This window comes from Notothenia rossii (genome assembly GCF_949606895.1).
Source record: "Notothenia rossii genome assembly, chromosome: 8".
Classification (NCBI taxonomy): domain Eukaryota; kingdom Metazoa; phylum Chordata; class Actinopteri; order Perciformes; family Nototheniidae; genus Notothenia; species Notothenia rossii.
The window spans coordinates 20,667,171-20,682,067 of NC_136906.1; the positions used below are offsets into that span (position 1 = coordinate 20,667,171).

General features: G+C 41.0%; 1 protein-coding gene and 1 long non-coding RNA gene across 3 annotated transcripts; one reads left to right on the top strand and one right to left on the bottom strand.

Moving 5' to 3' along the window:
* Window positions 1-408: 408 nt before the first annotated feature.
* Window positions 409-14,308, top strand: rundc3aa (RUN domain containing 3Aa). Of its 2 annotated transcripts, none has more exons than XM_079645803.1 (11): window positions 409-691; window positions 8,996-9,123; window positions 9,274-9,407; window positions 9,515-9,600; window positions 9,827-9,916; window positions 11,452-11,532; window positions 11,612-11,777; window positions 11,881-12,038; window positions 12,532-12,645; window positions 12,795-12,901; window positions 13,348-14,308. In XM_079645803.1, exons 1-11 carry the CDS (start codon window positions 585-587, stop codon window positions 13,488-13,490), a joined length of 1,314 nt encoding a protein of 437 aa, XP_079501929.1. In that variant the 5' UTR covers window positions 409-584; the 3' UTR covers window positions 13,491-14,308. The 2 variants fall into 2 exon arrangements, with proteins under 2 accessions (XP_079501929.1, XP_079501930.1); XM_079645804.1 differs by having other exon boundaries at window positions 8,996-9,111.
* Window positions 2,525-6,252, bottom strand: LOC307016625. The gene is made up of 2 exons (XR_013801857.1): window positions 6,054-6,252; window positions 2,525-5,032 (listed from the first exon to the last, which is right to left on the bottom strand). It is a non-coding gene; the product is annotated as an uncharacterized lncRNA (long non-coding RNA).
* Window positions 14,309-14,897: the final 589 nt, after the last annotated feature.

The following is a 14,897-nucleotide window of genomic DNA, read 5'->3' on the forward strand; positions in this document are numbered from 1 at the left end:
TACTACTAGTCATAATATATTTTATTCTAACCCAATTATACTCAAATATTTTTTGAAATACGAATACATTAAACAAAAATGTACTGTTCTGTTCTCAAAGAACGCACACCGTCTTGAAAATTGACTCCATTTACTTTACTTTTGTTCTTATATAGCCTATTTAATTTTTTTAATTTCTTAATACTTGTTTTTGTGTAGCGTTTGCTTGAATGAAACACACATAAATGCACAATAGAATGGGAAAACATTCACCACAAGTACAAAAAATACTTGATGGCATCATTTTCCTCATCTGTGCCAACTGTGCGTGACACTCGCTGAATACAACCGGAAATAGAGATAGGAATAAAGGTATCACTACAGTAGAACCTGAGGCCAATTTTATTTTGAAAGTTTTGACCGGAATTGGTACATTTGATCACCTCTCCCTTCACGCTGTTCGTCGCTCTCCCGTCTTCCTCCTCCAGCTGCAGCATCCGTGGCTCCCCGCAAAGGACAGCGGGTGTTTGTAGGACACTGGGCCCGCTGAGGGAGGGGTCCTGGCCTGGGCACGGATCCCGAAGAGGCCCCGGGGCCGCCGCTGGATGGAGTCGGGCTGCATTCACACAGCAATGGCTATGGGTCTGACATCGAAAAAGGCGTCTGCTCGGAGCGTCGGTTTGGAGCGGAAAAACCTCATCACTGTTTGCAGGTATACATCACGACACCCTCTATTTACAGCATCATCTGCAAGAGCCAGTACTTGCATGCTACCATATCCATAATTGTAATATGTCTCCACAGTGGGGGATGTACATTTTTTTCTGGGACCCAATTTAGATGGACAGTAATGCGGGCAAATGGACATATTTCTAGAAGTGCTAAGGATGAAACAGAGACAGGTGCATGTTCACCTTCACATACCCCGCCATTGCACACACTTTTTGTAGACCTACAGTATTCAGTTCATGTTGAATGTGTTCCTTTGCCTTTTCCTGGATGCACTTTGTTGTATTATTGCTCCAAATTCCATATTTTGATGTAGCATTTATGCAGGATCTCTTTTAAACCTTTGTTTAACAGGTTGATACACCTGCTTGATTCCTGTTTGTACTGATAGATACAGCTGTAAAGGATAAACAATGAGACTAGTGGGTTAATATTGTCTGTAACACCAGACCTCATAGCAGGTTTCCTCCTCCATCACAGTGAGGTTGTGTGTCTGAATGGGACAAGGGCATTGGGAGCAGAGCAAGGACTCCTCCCCCATCACCAGCCATCAGCCTATACACTACAGTGCGTGCTTATGGATGTGATGTGCAGTCATAGAATCACGGTCTCATACAGCGATCAGAAAGGCTAGGGATGTACACTCATGTGCACCAGAGAGCTGAGAGGTCCTTTAACTCACCTGATGAGAGGTTCAGTTGCTCATGTAAATCACATCCCTCTGATTTAGTGTTAAAATGTTGCTCTGCCAGTGACGAGGATTCATCCACACTGGTGTCGTGTTTTTCCTTTTTTCGCGTATGATTAACATTTTAACTCATCTGTTGTGTATCATACTGAGGGATGATCTAAGTCAGTAGTTTCTATCCTTTTTTGACCTTCCTTAAAATGTAGAATGTTCATGAGCCAAGAGGACATGAATGTAATGTACCCAATACAGTTGAAATATAAAAGCACTTACCAAAAAACTATTCTAAAAACATTTGGTTTATTTCGTGTAACATTAATAAAATTAAAGTGTTTCATTCTTATCTCTTTATTACATTTGTGTCATTTTGCCTGTATGTGCTCATAGAGAAAAGTTTGCTTAAAATGTATTGTAGTATTTCAAAAAATATCCTTTCTATGAACTAAATAGTGTCTGATGGACTCAATGATATATTATTAGTAATTATCTTTTATTGTTTTCTGTGTTTTAGTCCAAAACGCATACATACATCAATGTTTTGCATTGATATTCCAACAATTTCAATCTAAGTTATATATTATTCTCAAAAGGGATACTGAGTAGCTGTTGTTTTCAGTATATCCCTTTTGATGTCAGATAAGTGAACTACAAATAAACTGTAGTCATGAAAAGCTTCTTATTATTGTCTCAGTGTTTTATAAAGTACTGTCTTTAATTCATATTGCTACAAAACTAATTTGTGTTACTGTTATTCGTCTATAACATTTGTGAAAAATGTCTTCATACAGCTAGTTTTGGCCAACCAACACAACTGTCTGTCCATAATTATGTTTAATAGTATTTGAATGTCTTGTGATATCACAAGAGCCTTGTAGGAATTACATTTTTACTTTCATACCTTTTATAATGCTCTTATCAAATGTATTATTGCATCGAAATGGGTGTTGATTTCCACCTTGACTCTAGTCAGACTGGAACATAATTACTTGTGTAGAATTTGCAGGCGTGGAGCCAAAATGACATCATGCATCCACACCTCACTCTTACCTCCATTCTGTTTTTTTGTCTCTTATATACAGTGAATGTACATAGTGACAAACTAAAAAAGACAAAGTCCAGACACTTAGATAGACAAACAATCAAGCGTTTTTATTCCAGTACCTTTCTATCCAAGGTCCTATCTGCATTTTAGTGACAGGTACAGTAAAGCTAAACACACAATGAAACACATAGCAAGCCTGCAAAGAAAGAAAAGTATCACAATTGACTTACAAAACAGAGAAAGTTTAGCAAGAGAACAAAAACATTGTTGTTTTCGGGTTGGCCTGACCCTACTAAGACCAGTTTAATCATTTAGGCTTTTTAAAGACAAACAGACAAGACAAGACATAAATAAATCTTAAACAGCTTTCCATCAGTAATGCTTACTATATTTTCTTTCTATCTTCTAATGAACTACATGACATTGATTAGGTTCAGTTGGAGGGCATCTTCTTCCAGGCGTGTCTGTGTCGCTGCATCTGCATGTACTTCCTGACCTGTTTAAAGCAAAATGTTTTTCTTCTTGATGCCATTCTGGTCAGAGATGATTCAAGTAGTCAAAGGTTGTTTGTACGGTCTCTTAGGAGAGAGATCCTGAATCAGCAGTAGCTGTGCATTAAAGCAGACTGGGCGTCTTGTTGGTGCAGCATACAGGATCCAGGCTCTGTGTTGCTGCTGAGACACATTTACCTTCACAGCTTTAACTGCTGCCTGGCCACAGTAACTGAGCTGACGTTAGTGCTAGATTAGTGCAGGCCAAGCCTTTATTTTCCCCTTATAATTGTTTGTGTATATATAAAGTCTGACCTCTTTTCTTTCAGTGTCACATCATACACGTTTAAAATACCATCGGCACACACAGAGATTAACATTTCCCAACAAGTCGTTGGATATAGTTATATGTCTTTTTGTGGAACTTCAGAAAAGGGGTCTGTTTATGCTTAGGTCTAGGGTCCAGAAATGTCACATGTTCCCCTGTCTGTTAATGGAAGTCATAACAAAAACAAACTGGCATATCAGAAAAAGAAAGTGTATTCACATGATCTGGCATAATGTGGGTCACCAGCACCAGGCACAGAGATCTGCTCAATGTTTCAGTGCCTTGTGTTGACAAGTGTCATCTTAAAAACACATATGCACAGCAATAGACATTTGTGTATAAAGGAAAACCTGATCAAACATTTGCATCACCACAGGGAACAGTTTCAGAGACTTAAACACACAAAAATATTTAAAATTTAGAATAACAAGGTCAGGTGTACACATTTAAAAATGTCTATTAAGCAGAATATTCAGGCCGTTTTGAGTTTATCCAAATGCTTTCACCAGAACAATACTTACTTTTTATACTTTGACCTTAAAGATTTTAGCTATAATAATGTTTAATACCTGACCACATCAGAACAAATCAGAGGGGCTTTGTCTTAATGACTTTAGAAAGACTTGTGATATATTTATCATGTCCATGGTGACAGCAGTGTCATTGTGATCTGCAGTGTCTCTGCTGTTGCCACTAGCAACAGGTTTATGTAAACATGGCAGCGCTGAATCTTTCTCTTTAGTCATTGGGAATTTCCATCCATCTATAGTTTATTTACCCGAGCCAAAACATTGATTAACATCACAAGGCAATATGTTTAAAGGTGATTTGTTGATCTGTGATATATTTAAAATGTACTGTTTTGTTGCTTGTGTCTGGCTAAGTGGTCCATGACAGGAGGAGCAGTGTTGCCGTGGACACAGGGAACCTGAGAAAAAATAGATAAGATGAGTGAGAGTTGACAGGTTTGATGTAAGGTGTTATCCCTTTGCTGCTCTATGTAAACAAAAGGGACAGGGAGGGTGGCGATGTGCTGCATATTTGCTAAGGTTTGAGCCCTTCTGGGAGCGTGGCCTGAGAGGAAAACAAAATGTCTTGTGCAAATCCCAAACAAAAGTAAAAGGTGCCACATTCCCCCTCTCAGTTTAATTTGAAAGAAACAATAAAAACAACTATTTTCATGTCTGGAATGACTATGTGTTAAAGTTCAGATTATGTGCAGCCTTTTTGCATTCTTCCCATATTTCCTATTTACTATACCATCAAGTATGTGAAATTACAGCAGTAATATATGCAGGTATGACGATTTTTTTAATCTCAGCATAGGATCAGCCTTCTCTCCCACCAGCAATTTCTCTGTGACACCCTGTTACTCTTCATTTCACCCACAAACACCTGCTTTACACTCTCATCACTTCCCCGCCCAATGCCCTCACTGTCCTCACTGCACATGAATCCCTATTCACCTCCTCTGACCATGAAACACTTTGCTTGGACGCCAATTCACAGACGGGGCTGGTGAGAGAGAGACACACCCTGCTGAAGTTGCATTTTTAAGTCTTTACTATTTTTATTGGACCATTATTTCTAATTTCTGGTCTTAATATTTATCAAAGCGCACAGCATTCTTTATTGTGGCTGTCTGTGCAGATCCAGTACAGGACGTCTCCCCCGACAGTCCAGGACGATAAACAACAGCACTGGCTGGTGTTACACAATGCTGCGGCCAGTGAGGAGTCTGCCTGTGTCATCTGATCCTGCTGGTTATGCCAAGACTAAAGAGAGAGACAGGAAGAGGAAGAGAAAGAAAGAGAAAGGAGTCAGGGGAAAGAAAAAGGAATCTGAGAGGGTTAATGTGAAGCCTTATGTGTTTAGATTAGGTTTCACTGCTGATAAATGCAGTTTTGGTTATCTTAGGTGGTGCTACTGATCAAACACACTTGTGAAAGTACAGTAGAGGGTTGAGAGAGGAGAACAACAGAGCATTTCAACAGAGCTGAGAGTGGGCTTGGCTGCAGCCCAAGCTGAGTGAGAGGGGGCACAAAAGAAGCTTGTCAGAAGGCCCTGCAGTTGTTTTTCAGTGTCAAATCGTACCAAGAACATTATGCTATTCCACTCCATCCATTTGCATTTGAGGAATGCCAGCAATCCCCCTTCAGATCAAAGGACTTCAGTTCACTTGAAATAAGTTGCTATAATGCTCCTCTTGAGATAACGCTGCTGCCTTATCAGGTTAGAAATGGCCTTTTGCAACAGTTTTTAACCCTAACCCTTCATCTATTCTGATTCAAAATGTGATTGTATCAACACACATGCAGCCATTTATGACAGGCTTATACTGGGCATGGGTAACTTATGGGAGCACTTGGTGGTTTTCCAAGGGCTTGGCCCTCTGCGTAATGAGGAATTTGCTTGATTTCTTAAAATGTTCTGTGATTTGAAGTCTGCACAAATAACCAGATTTGACCATATTTTTCACTCTTTTTCCTAAGTTTTAGACGTAATAAATAATACAATCTTAGACTTAATCATATCGAACAAAATTTCATTAGTGATGGGATTCCTTAAGACAAAGTCATTTCAAAGGAACATATCTCTTTAGGAAGTTTCAATTGACAATGATTGGGAATTTCTGCCTCAACACACAATATTTGTGCTGACTAGCAAACTGGCATCACCTAAGTGGATGTCTTTTTTTGTACCTTTTGGGTCATGGTGGAATACAGCACATAACATCCTAACATCCCACTTTGTTATGCAGATATCATCATGAGACAGAATTTAGATGCCACTGACCTGTTCCCTTGATAAATCCGGCTTAGCTCTAAACAAGTCAAAGGTCCAAAAGTAAATGTATTCCAGTTTTGCCTCTCAATTGGAACAGACCCCGTGCAGATTCTGAAGTGATGTCCAAATGTTCTCTCTGATACTTCTTTCTTCTTTCTTGTGACATTTTGAGCCAGTCCCCCCACCCCACAATGAGCTCCCCTTTCATCTAGAGAGTCTTGCGCTTCGGGAAGAGGGCTTTCCGAAAAGAGGTGGTGGTGCTTCCCCTGCTGAAGGAGGCACCCCCCAGTGCGATCTTGGTCTTCCCGCTGGTGATGGTGGAGGTGCCCAGGGATGTTGTGCTCTTGCCCCTGGTGATGGAGGAGCCCCCCATGGCAATCTTGGACTTTCCCCTCTTTATGGTGGTGTTGCCCAGGGTTAAGGCCGTCTTCCCCTCGGTGAAGCTGGTGTTGCCCATTGAGGAGAGGTTTGTCTTCCTGACCCAGATTCGAGGACGGGTTTTGGGGCTCACTCGATGCAAAGCATCGCACACTCATGCAGCACGTCCCGCTCTGCCCCTCGGCGGTAATAGTAACATCAGCTACTGTCCAGAGCAGACCAGAATGCTAAGCGTGGATAGCACGACCCCCGTGTCACATAATGCCTTCCTTGAGATGATCAACGTGGGCTGTGGAAGGCCACATACCACCCATGTGTCCCTGTGAATGGACAGAGGCAGCCGTAGGTGGCCACAGCCTATCTGGGGGGACGGGGACAGTGGAGTGATTGTCCCATCTCCACGACGACACCGGACGGTTGAAGGACACATTGTTGCAACGGGGGCACTCTGTGGTGACATCACTTTCTTCTGAGCCATTGTTCCCTATAGCCTCTGATTGTAGGACATAGCCTCTGTGTACGGCTGTATATACCATATGTGAAATCAGTGGCACGGTTACCGATTTGACAAGAGAAAGGATGAATATGTTCCATGTTCTCCAAGTGAAGCTGAAGCTTTAATTACACCCTTCCTTTTTTATGTTGTCCCTCCATTTAAAATATGGGTGTGGTCCCTTTAGATGCTGTTTACTACCCATTTGTTTCCTTACTGAACTGTTTGCAACTCATTAGAGCATTTGAGTCTTTTATTTCTAACATGTCATTTAGGTTATAGAATATATCCCACAAAAACGCAAATCTATTTACAAAACACTCAAGCCAAGCAGTGTTTAAAAATGTTACTTTATGAGCATTGTTACATTACAGTTTTTCTAGTTCAAAACTGTGTTTTCTGGAGAAAAATTATGTAATGAAAATGCAGGCTAACAACCAATGTTAAAATACTACATTTGCACCAAAGATGTTGACAAGTTGATGACTGTACATGCACAATGTACAGGAGAACAGTGCTGATGAAAAACAAACACACACTCTCTTGTGCTTCACCACATACATCCCACACGACTGTTACACATTTTCCCTCCCTGCCAAGTAGACACACCATAAAACAACATCTCTTGCTGTTACATTTGCATAACACACTCAGCGTGGCTTTGGAAAATCTCACTCTTGATTGCAAACCCATTAGTTCTGCTACTCCCTTAGCACTTTCTTACTTGCAAATGCACCTTGTGCCAACAGGTAACAGATGATGTCACACACTGAACATAAGCATAGCAACTCTTTTTTTATTGACTTTTACTACTGACCTGCTAAAACTGAGCAGATAGAAATATCCTTGGATTTTAAACTGTGGGGCGGAATCATGTGTGAAAATTCCAGTAGATGTTGCTGTGCGTTTCTTTGCCCCTGATGAGGGTGGTTTTAATCACTGACACAGACTTGGTCCCATGGGTGAAGGTCAGAGTAGCGAGAGAGCTGGTGTTCTCCCCTCGTGTGACCGAGGTTTTGCCCACCGCTACAATGGTGTTGCCCAAATTTACGGTGGTTCTGCTCCAGGAGATCGAGGAATTACCCCAGGAGATGGCGTACTTAGTCCTCAGGATTGAAACCCTGCCTTTGGTGAAGGAGGTCTTGCTTGACAAGAATGTGGTTTTCCACTCATTGTTAGAGTCTTTTTTGGACGGCTTGGCTGCTTTGGGTGTCTTGGCCCTGGCTTCAGGGGTCCTGTCCATTTAGGTGTTCTTGCGCTTGGACATCAAGGCTTTGCGGAAGGAGGTGGTTGTGGTTCCCCGGCTGAAGCTGGCCCGTCCCAGAGCCACCGTCGTCTTTTGCCTTTGGATGGTGGAATCTCCCATGGAGGTGGTGGTCACTCCCCTGAAGACGGAGGAGTTGCCCATGGCTACAGTAGTCTTTCCCCTGGCTATGGAGGTGCTTCCCACTGCCATGGCAGTCTTGCCCTCGGTGATGCTAGTATTGCCCATTGTAGAAGCAGCGGCCGTCAGCCCGAGCCCGTGCCTGAATGCTGGCTCCTAACATGAACGCTGCACCACTGCCTGTGTGGCAGCAGGGTAGAAAACAAACCCTAAGCTGTGGCTGTGACTGCCCTAGATAGATCAGACCACCATGTAAAGATTGGGGGGGGGGGGGGTTTATTGGATTATTCTTTGATGCTGGTCGGTCCCTCAGAGAGACAAGACCCAAGGGGACCTGGAAGCACAGCGTGCACAAAGGCTGAAAAGACAGGGGGTTAATTGTATTGTTTTCATGGTAACACTGCCAATGCACTGAAGGGGTACATTGTGCAGTACACAAGACAATTGGGGTGACCTCAGTGCAATAAGATGGCATGGTTCCCAAAAAAGAAAAGAGAAAAAAAAACTCCTCACCGCTATTGTTGAAGGATTCAAATACAGTAGTACATTTGTCTGCTCTGGTACAGTAAAAGGCTGCAGTTTAACCGCTAGTGCAGCGCACAACCAACAGAAAGTCCAAATCCTTCATTTCGCATATTTTCTCCATTCCGTCTTGTGTTTTTCTAATTCTTCTTTCTCTGTCTGCTTCTTTTTCAGATTCTCTGTAAAGACTCTCCTAGAGAAGTACACAGCAGAGCCCATAGACGACTCTTCCGAGGAGTTTATTAACTTTGCCGCCATTTTAGAGCACATCCTCAGCCACCGCTTCAAAGGTAACACTGCAGGTAACATATGGCACAGAAATGGATGGAAAAATCTAACCAACATGAGACAAATGTATATTAACATGTCATGATGAAAATAGTTAAAACATGTGGGGCATTCATGTTTTCAGAGCAGATTTGATTCATTGCTGTGTTGTGATCTTGTATCAGGTTCAGGAAGCTGGTTCAGCTCAGATGGACAGCGAAGTTTCTGGGAGTATATCCGGCTGGCATGCGGCAAGGTGCAGAACAACTGCATCGCCAGCATCGAAAACATAGAAAACATCAGCACATCACGAGCCAAGGCAAGGACACTTTATGCAGAACTGTGTGTGTATGTGTGTGGGTTATTGCAAGACAGAGCCGCTCAGAAAGCCATCTGTTCCTACTCACTTTTGATGTTGTCTTACAGGGGCGGGCATGGATTCGGGTGGCGCTGATGGAGAAACGTCTGTCTGAATATGTGTCCACTGCTCTGAGGGACACAAGAACAACCAGGTCATAATCCATTATTTAAAAGGAAAACAATACATTTCTTGAAGTGACACCTGCTTCATGGTGGTTATGGCTGTTCATGATAATCAGTCTAATTCAAAGACCTACGTTTCTTTGAGGCACTTACACAGCTCCTACAGATGTTTAGCATCAACAACTGTAAAAGGCTTCACAGCTATCATTATTATATCCTAAAGTTCTGAGATGAAACCACTCTTTCTCTTGACAGGAGGTTTTATGATGATGGAGCCATTATGCTGAGAGAAGAGGCGCAGGTCCTGACTGGCATGCTGATTGGACTGAGTGCCATTGACTTCAGGTAAAGAGCTACACTGCATACTCTGATTTTTAAATATGAAAGTACACGAACCAGTTCACACCTGGCTCCTTTAAATTGACAAAGTTAGGTGGCTTATATTTGAAAGCTATTATAAGTATCCTAAGTTAGGTTAGTCTTTGAACCTTTTCTTGCCTGTTCCATTCATTTCAACCCAATAATTAGGAATTATTGTTAGGAGTCTTCAAGATATAATATACATTAGGGTAAAGGATATTCTATTTTATGAGTATAATTTAACATATAATACTGAAATAATAAGTTAAAGCATGTTTATTTATTATGTTATAGAAATATATCAAATAAATATAATTTCACTGTTTTTGAAATATGTTTTGACCTCATGTACCCCACATTTCTACACCTAAATTTAGTAACTGTTAAGGTATTATTAGGTAGTATGTTTTCATGAATAATACATTGATGATGTGTATGCACTTTCTCATGTTTAATATATTACCGTTTAAATTATGTAAAGGAAAGTACGTCTGACATTTATGCACTACTAGAAGCTCACTTCAGAGTGCAGACCTCCACACAGAGCGTTTCCCTAAGTGAAAAAAAAAAATGAATGTATCCACCTTATGATTTGAATATACTTTAATGTTCACGAAAAGTGGGCCGTTAGCTTTTCCACAATCCTGCTGACAAACCAACAAACAAACCAAATCCCCCTTGGCTGAGGTACTAAAATGGGTTATTATATCTTACATTGTACATGCACTGTATGCCAGTGGCGAACCGTGTCTATCACATCTGGACCTTCTGTAGACACACACGCCCTCCGTCATTATAATATCTGTCTTTTCACTGAATTGTCGTCTTGAAAAGGGTACTCACAACAATTCCGCAACAACTTCATCTTCACCTGTTGCACTTGTCATTTCAACGTTAAAAACAATAAAACGGCATGAATTGCTTCGTGGCATTCATCTAGATCCTCTGTCTCTCTCGAGCCAGTTAACTAGCGGGCCTTCTAGAGTACCCTGGAAGCGAGGGAAACTCTGAAAGAATACGCCCATTGGCTACAAATCAATATATGATTGGTTGATCAAACTGTCAGTCCAAACGTACGCTCTCATTCAGTATAAGGGCCAGGGAATTCTATCAAGGATATAGAATACCTTGGTTGAAGGATATTCTACCCAGAGACCCAGAACAAGATCTGATTGGTTGCTTTTTTTTCTAACACAAAACCACTGAAATGCTAGTGCATGGTCCGAGAAAGATAAACAAATCAACGTAACACTGTAATATTACAGATCAACAACACAGATACGATTCTCATTTAGTCATTTTATATACATTTTATTTATATAATTAAATCTATTTTTGTTTGTTTTATCTGAGTGTTCCAGGGTATTCTCTGAATACCTTGAAGGCCCTGACGGTTCGCCACTGCTGTATACATATAAAACCAAACTGTGGCTCCATTCTATATTTAAAAACATTGATATTTAATGATAATATACACCCTTCAGGTTTGTTAAATAGGATTTGTCTCTGTTTCTGTGCAGTTTTTGCTTAAAGGGGGAGACTCTGGATGGGAAATCCTCAGCTGTTATCGACTACACACCTTACCTGAAGTTCACTCAGAGGTGAGATTGATCCAGTAACTCCAGCTTATGCATCACATTGTGTGCACTTTTGCATAACTGTTGCCTCTGTGCTGTGTAGCTACGACTACCTGAGTGATGAGGACGACCGTCACAGTGTGGACAGCAGCAACAGTGAGGAGAGCGTCCCCGAGCATCCCTACATCCCTCTGGTGACCGACGAGGAGAGCTGGAGCAATAAGTGCCGCAAGATGGAGCAGAGGTTTAAAATCGTCTATGCCCAGAAGGTGAGAAACAACAGCTGTTAAAACCAAATGAATGCTGTTTATAGTTATTTTCCACTGTGTGCTTCTACACACACAAACTCGTCTCCTTATTTTCATGTTGCAGGGTTACCTGGAGGAGCTGGTGCGCCTGCGGGAGTCTCAGCTGAAGAATGTGGAGACGGAGAACAAGCACCTGAGAGCCAACGTGGAGGAGCTGACGGTGCAGAGCCAGCAGGAGAAGAAGGAGCTGGAGGCGGTTGTGCTGGAGCTGCAGGCACAACTGTGAGAAACACACAAACTTCGACTACATTTACCTAAATAACAAGCTCCAAATATAAAAATGTGCTCCAGATCACATCACTGTTTGGATTACATTCAGTTGTTATTTTTATGAAAAAATGTTCCTCAATAGAAAATGTGTAATAACACTAGTGACCTACTTAATGACACAACTCATTCTTCTATAAGGAAGATGAAAAGAAACTGAAAGTTAACGCTGATCAGATTTTTGATTATGCTGGTTAATTATGCAATACTTCACATGTTTAACATCTGATTTCAAGTGGCAGTCCTTGATAAAAGGAAAGAAGTTGGTCTGTTTGTAGATAAAGGATATGTAAGGTGCTCTGGGAAACTGTGAAAAAACAGGCCTTAGCTATTCTTTTGTGTGTTTTTCTTTTATTTCCACCACCTTTTGACGTTGAGATACTATTTGCTTGCTAAACGAAAGCTATTGCTTCTGAACTGAATGATTTGCTCTCTGTGTGTCCTGCAGCACTGCCCTCATGCCCTGTGATACATCCCATCTGGCTAAAGATCTTTCCATCCCGCTGGTCAACCAGTGGTCCACAATCCCAAACAACCATGGCGATGTCAAGCTTTTCCGCAGGTAAACTGGTGTCAGTTCATTAATCTAAATATATAAGACCTCTATCGGGAAATAACACACATAGCATTCATAAGCAGATGTTTATAGATGCAATCAATGTACAGACCATCAGGTATTTGGGCTGTGATTATATCTTTTTGTCCATGTAGGAGGAGTTTCCACAGTTTGGAGCTGCTTTCTGCTGAAATGAGTCTGAACTCTGACTCTCAGAGGAATGATGGGAGACAGAATGGAGATGCTGCTTGGACTTCAGCAGGTAAAATGACCTTTTTACTGCTACTGCTGTACATTCATCATGTAGGCTTCATCTGACAGTTGGAAACAATTTACAAATGTGAGATATTTAGTTTTTAATTGTCTATCTAAAACCGATTTCAGTTGGGTTTGTGTGTATATATAGGTGTGTCTGTGTATGTATTTCTCAAACTACATTACAACTACATTTGACTTACTTACTATGTATTCCAGTATTAAAAACACAGTTGTAGAGTTGCAACATTTCTGCTCAAGTAGGAATATATTTGCGCTCCTTCCACAGCTGCATAAAAGCCTTTCAGAGGCAGCCACCCATGCACATGCACATACATCACTGTACAAAGGCGGGCTTGATGGCTGTTCATGGGGTTTCATGTGGGCAGCTTGAAGTATGCACAATCAGAGGCTTAGTTTGATTGTGCATTTTTCTCTGTTTTGTCCCTGTAGGGAAAGACAACAATCCCTCCATGCTGGGTCTGTGTGGCTCTCTGGCCTCTTTACCGAGCTCGAAGTCCCTGGCCAGCCTCAAGTCCAGCGAGTGTTTGGTGAACATCAGCACAGAGCCCAGCCCCGCGCTCACTCCCAGCTAGGAGGTGCAGTCCATCGACCACAGAGATACAACCCCTAGCCTGTCTGCCTGGTGATGCTGCGATGACCATGAACCCGACCAAAATCCTTCTCCAACCCATAATGCACGAAGACCATCAACAGCTCCATGGGAAAGTCATGACACCATCTTTGGATTTTTGTACACATGAGAGTAAAATCACCATGAAGCTAAAAGGATCCATCTCTTTTGGTTCTTTCCCTTCACCTCGCCTTATCCGCTCGACTCCTGTCTCACACTCTCGCAAAACCACTATCTGTAAATCCCGATCATGCAATTTCTCTGCAAACTCCTTTCAGACCCTTTTCCAAAGCTTCAATTAATTTCCTTAAAATGTATTCCAATGTTGCTCCTTATTTCAATATCAGTTTTCTTCCTTTTTGGCATTGTCTGTGTGTTTGTGCGCCTCAATCTGTCAGAAATGTAACCAAAAAAGCACTTGAAGCTCTTTGGATGCAGCCACTTGCAAATAGAGAAGTGAGGATCATTTTAAGAAATACAGATTATCAGTATAGAGGCGAGGATGACTGTCCTCACAGAGACATAGCACTGAGAAGTATGTTTTAAAGTTTGTGACTGAATGGTATCTGGGGTCAGCCGTCCCTGGACGTGCATATCATTCCTGCTTAAGTAATAAACACTCTTTCAATCTGTGCACCTATTTATTCAATCTATTTACTCATAGCCTACCACATATATTAATTTATCTGATTTTATTTTAAGGTGCAGTATTTTCCTTTTACTCATACAAGGGTCATTTTCAGTTTTGTTTGTGTTGCAATAAACAACCTTTTTCCATTATTTGTGTATCTGTGTACATTGCACTGTGTTATAAAAAAGGGTGATGCCATAATCAGTTATTTTGTATTATAATAGGCATCTTTATTGAATCTTTCTGAGAAACAAAAAGTAGCCTAATACTGAAGCAATCAAGCAGTGATTCAAAAATAAGATACAGTCTATGGCTCTGGCTCCATCTTGTGGTTAAAAATAATACAAAATATAATGTATCTTATCGGTAAACAAGTACTTATGTACAAGTACTTAGTAATGTTGCACTGGACAAGTATTTTCTACAGATTGATGAAAATCGTTGAGTGACATTAGCCATAACATTTCAGTCAACCTGCAAGTATCCATTAAGATGATGGAGCCTGTAACACACCAGACGGTGGTTTTATAGAATAACACGACATCTCATGTAGCTAATATATAACTAAATAAAAGGAAAATAATAATTACATTATTGTTGAATAATGAGGATGAGATTTGTTTATCTAAACTCATTATTTTCTAGAAAACACTGAATTGCACTCTTTGATTTGTATGAGATGGGTAGGTTTTTATATTGTTAGTGAAGTTAAAACGCATTTAATCAATTCGTTTTTTG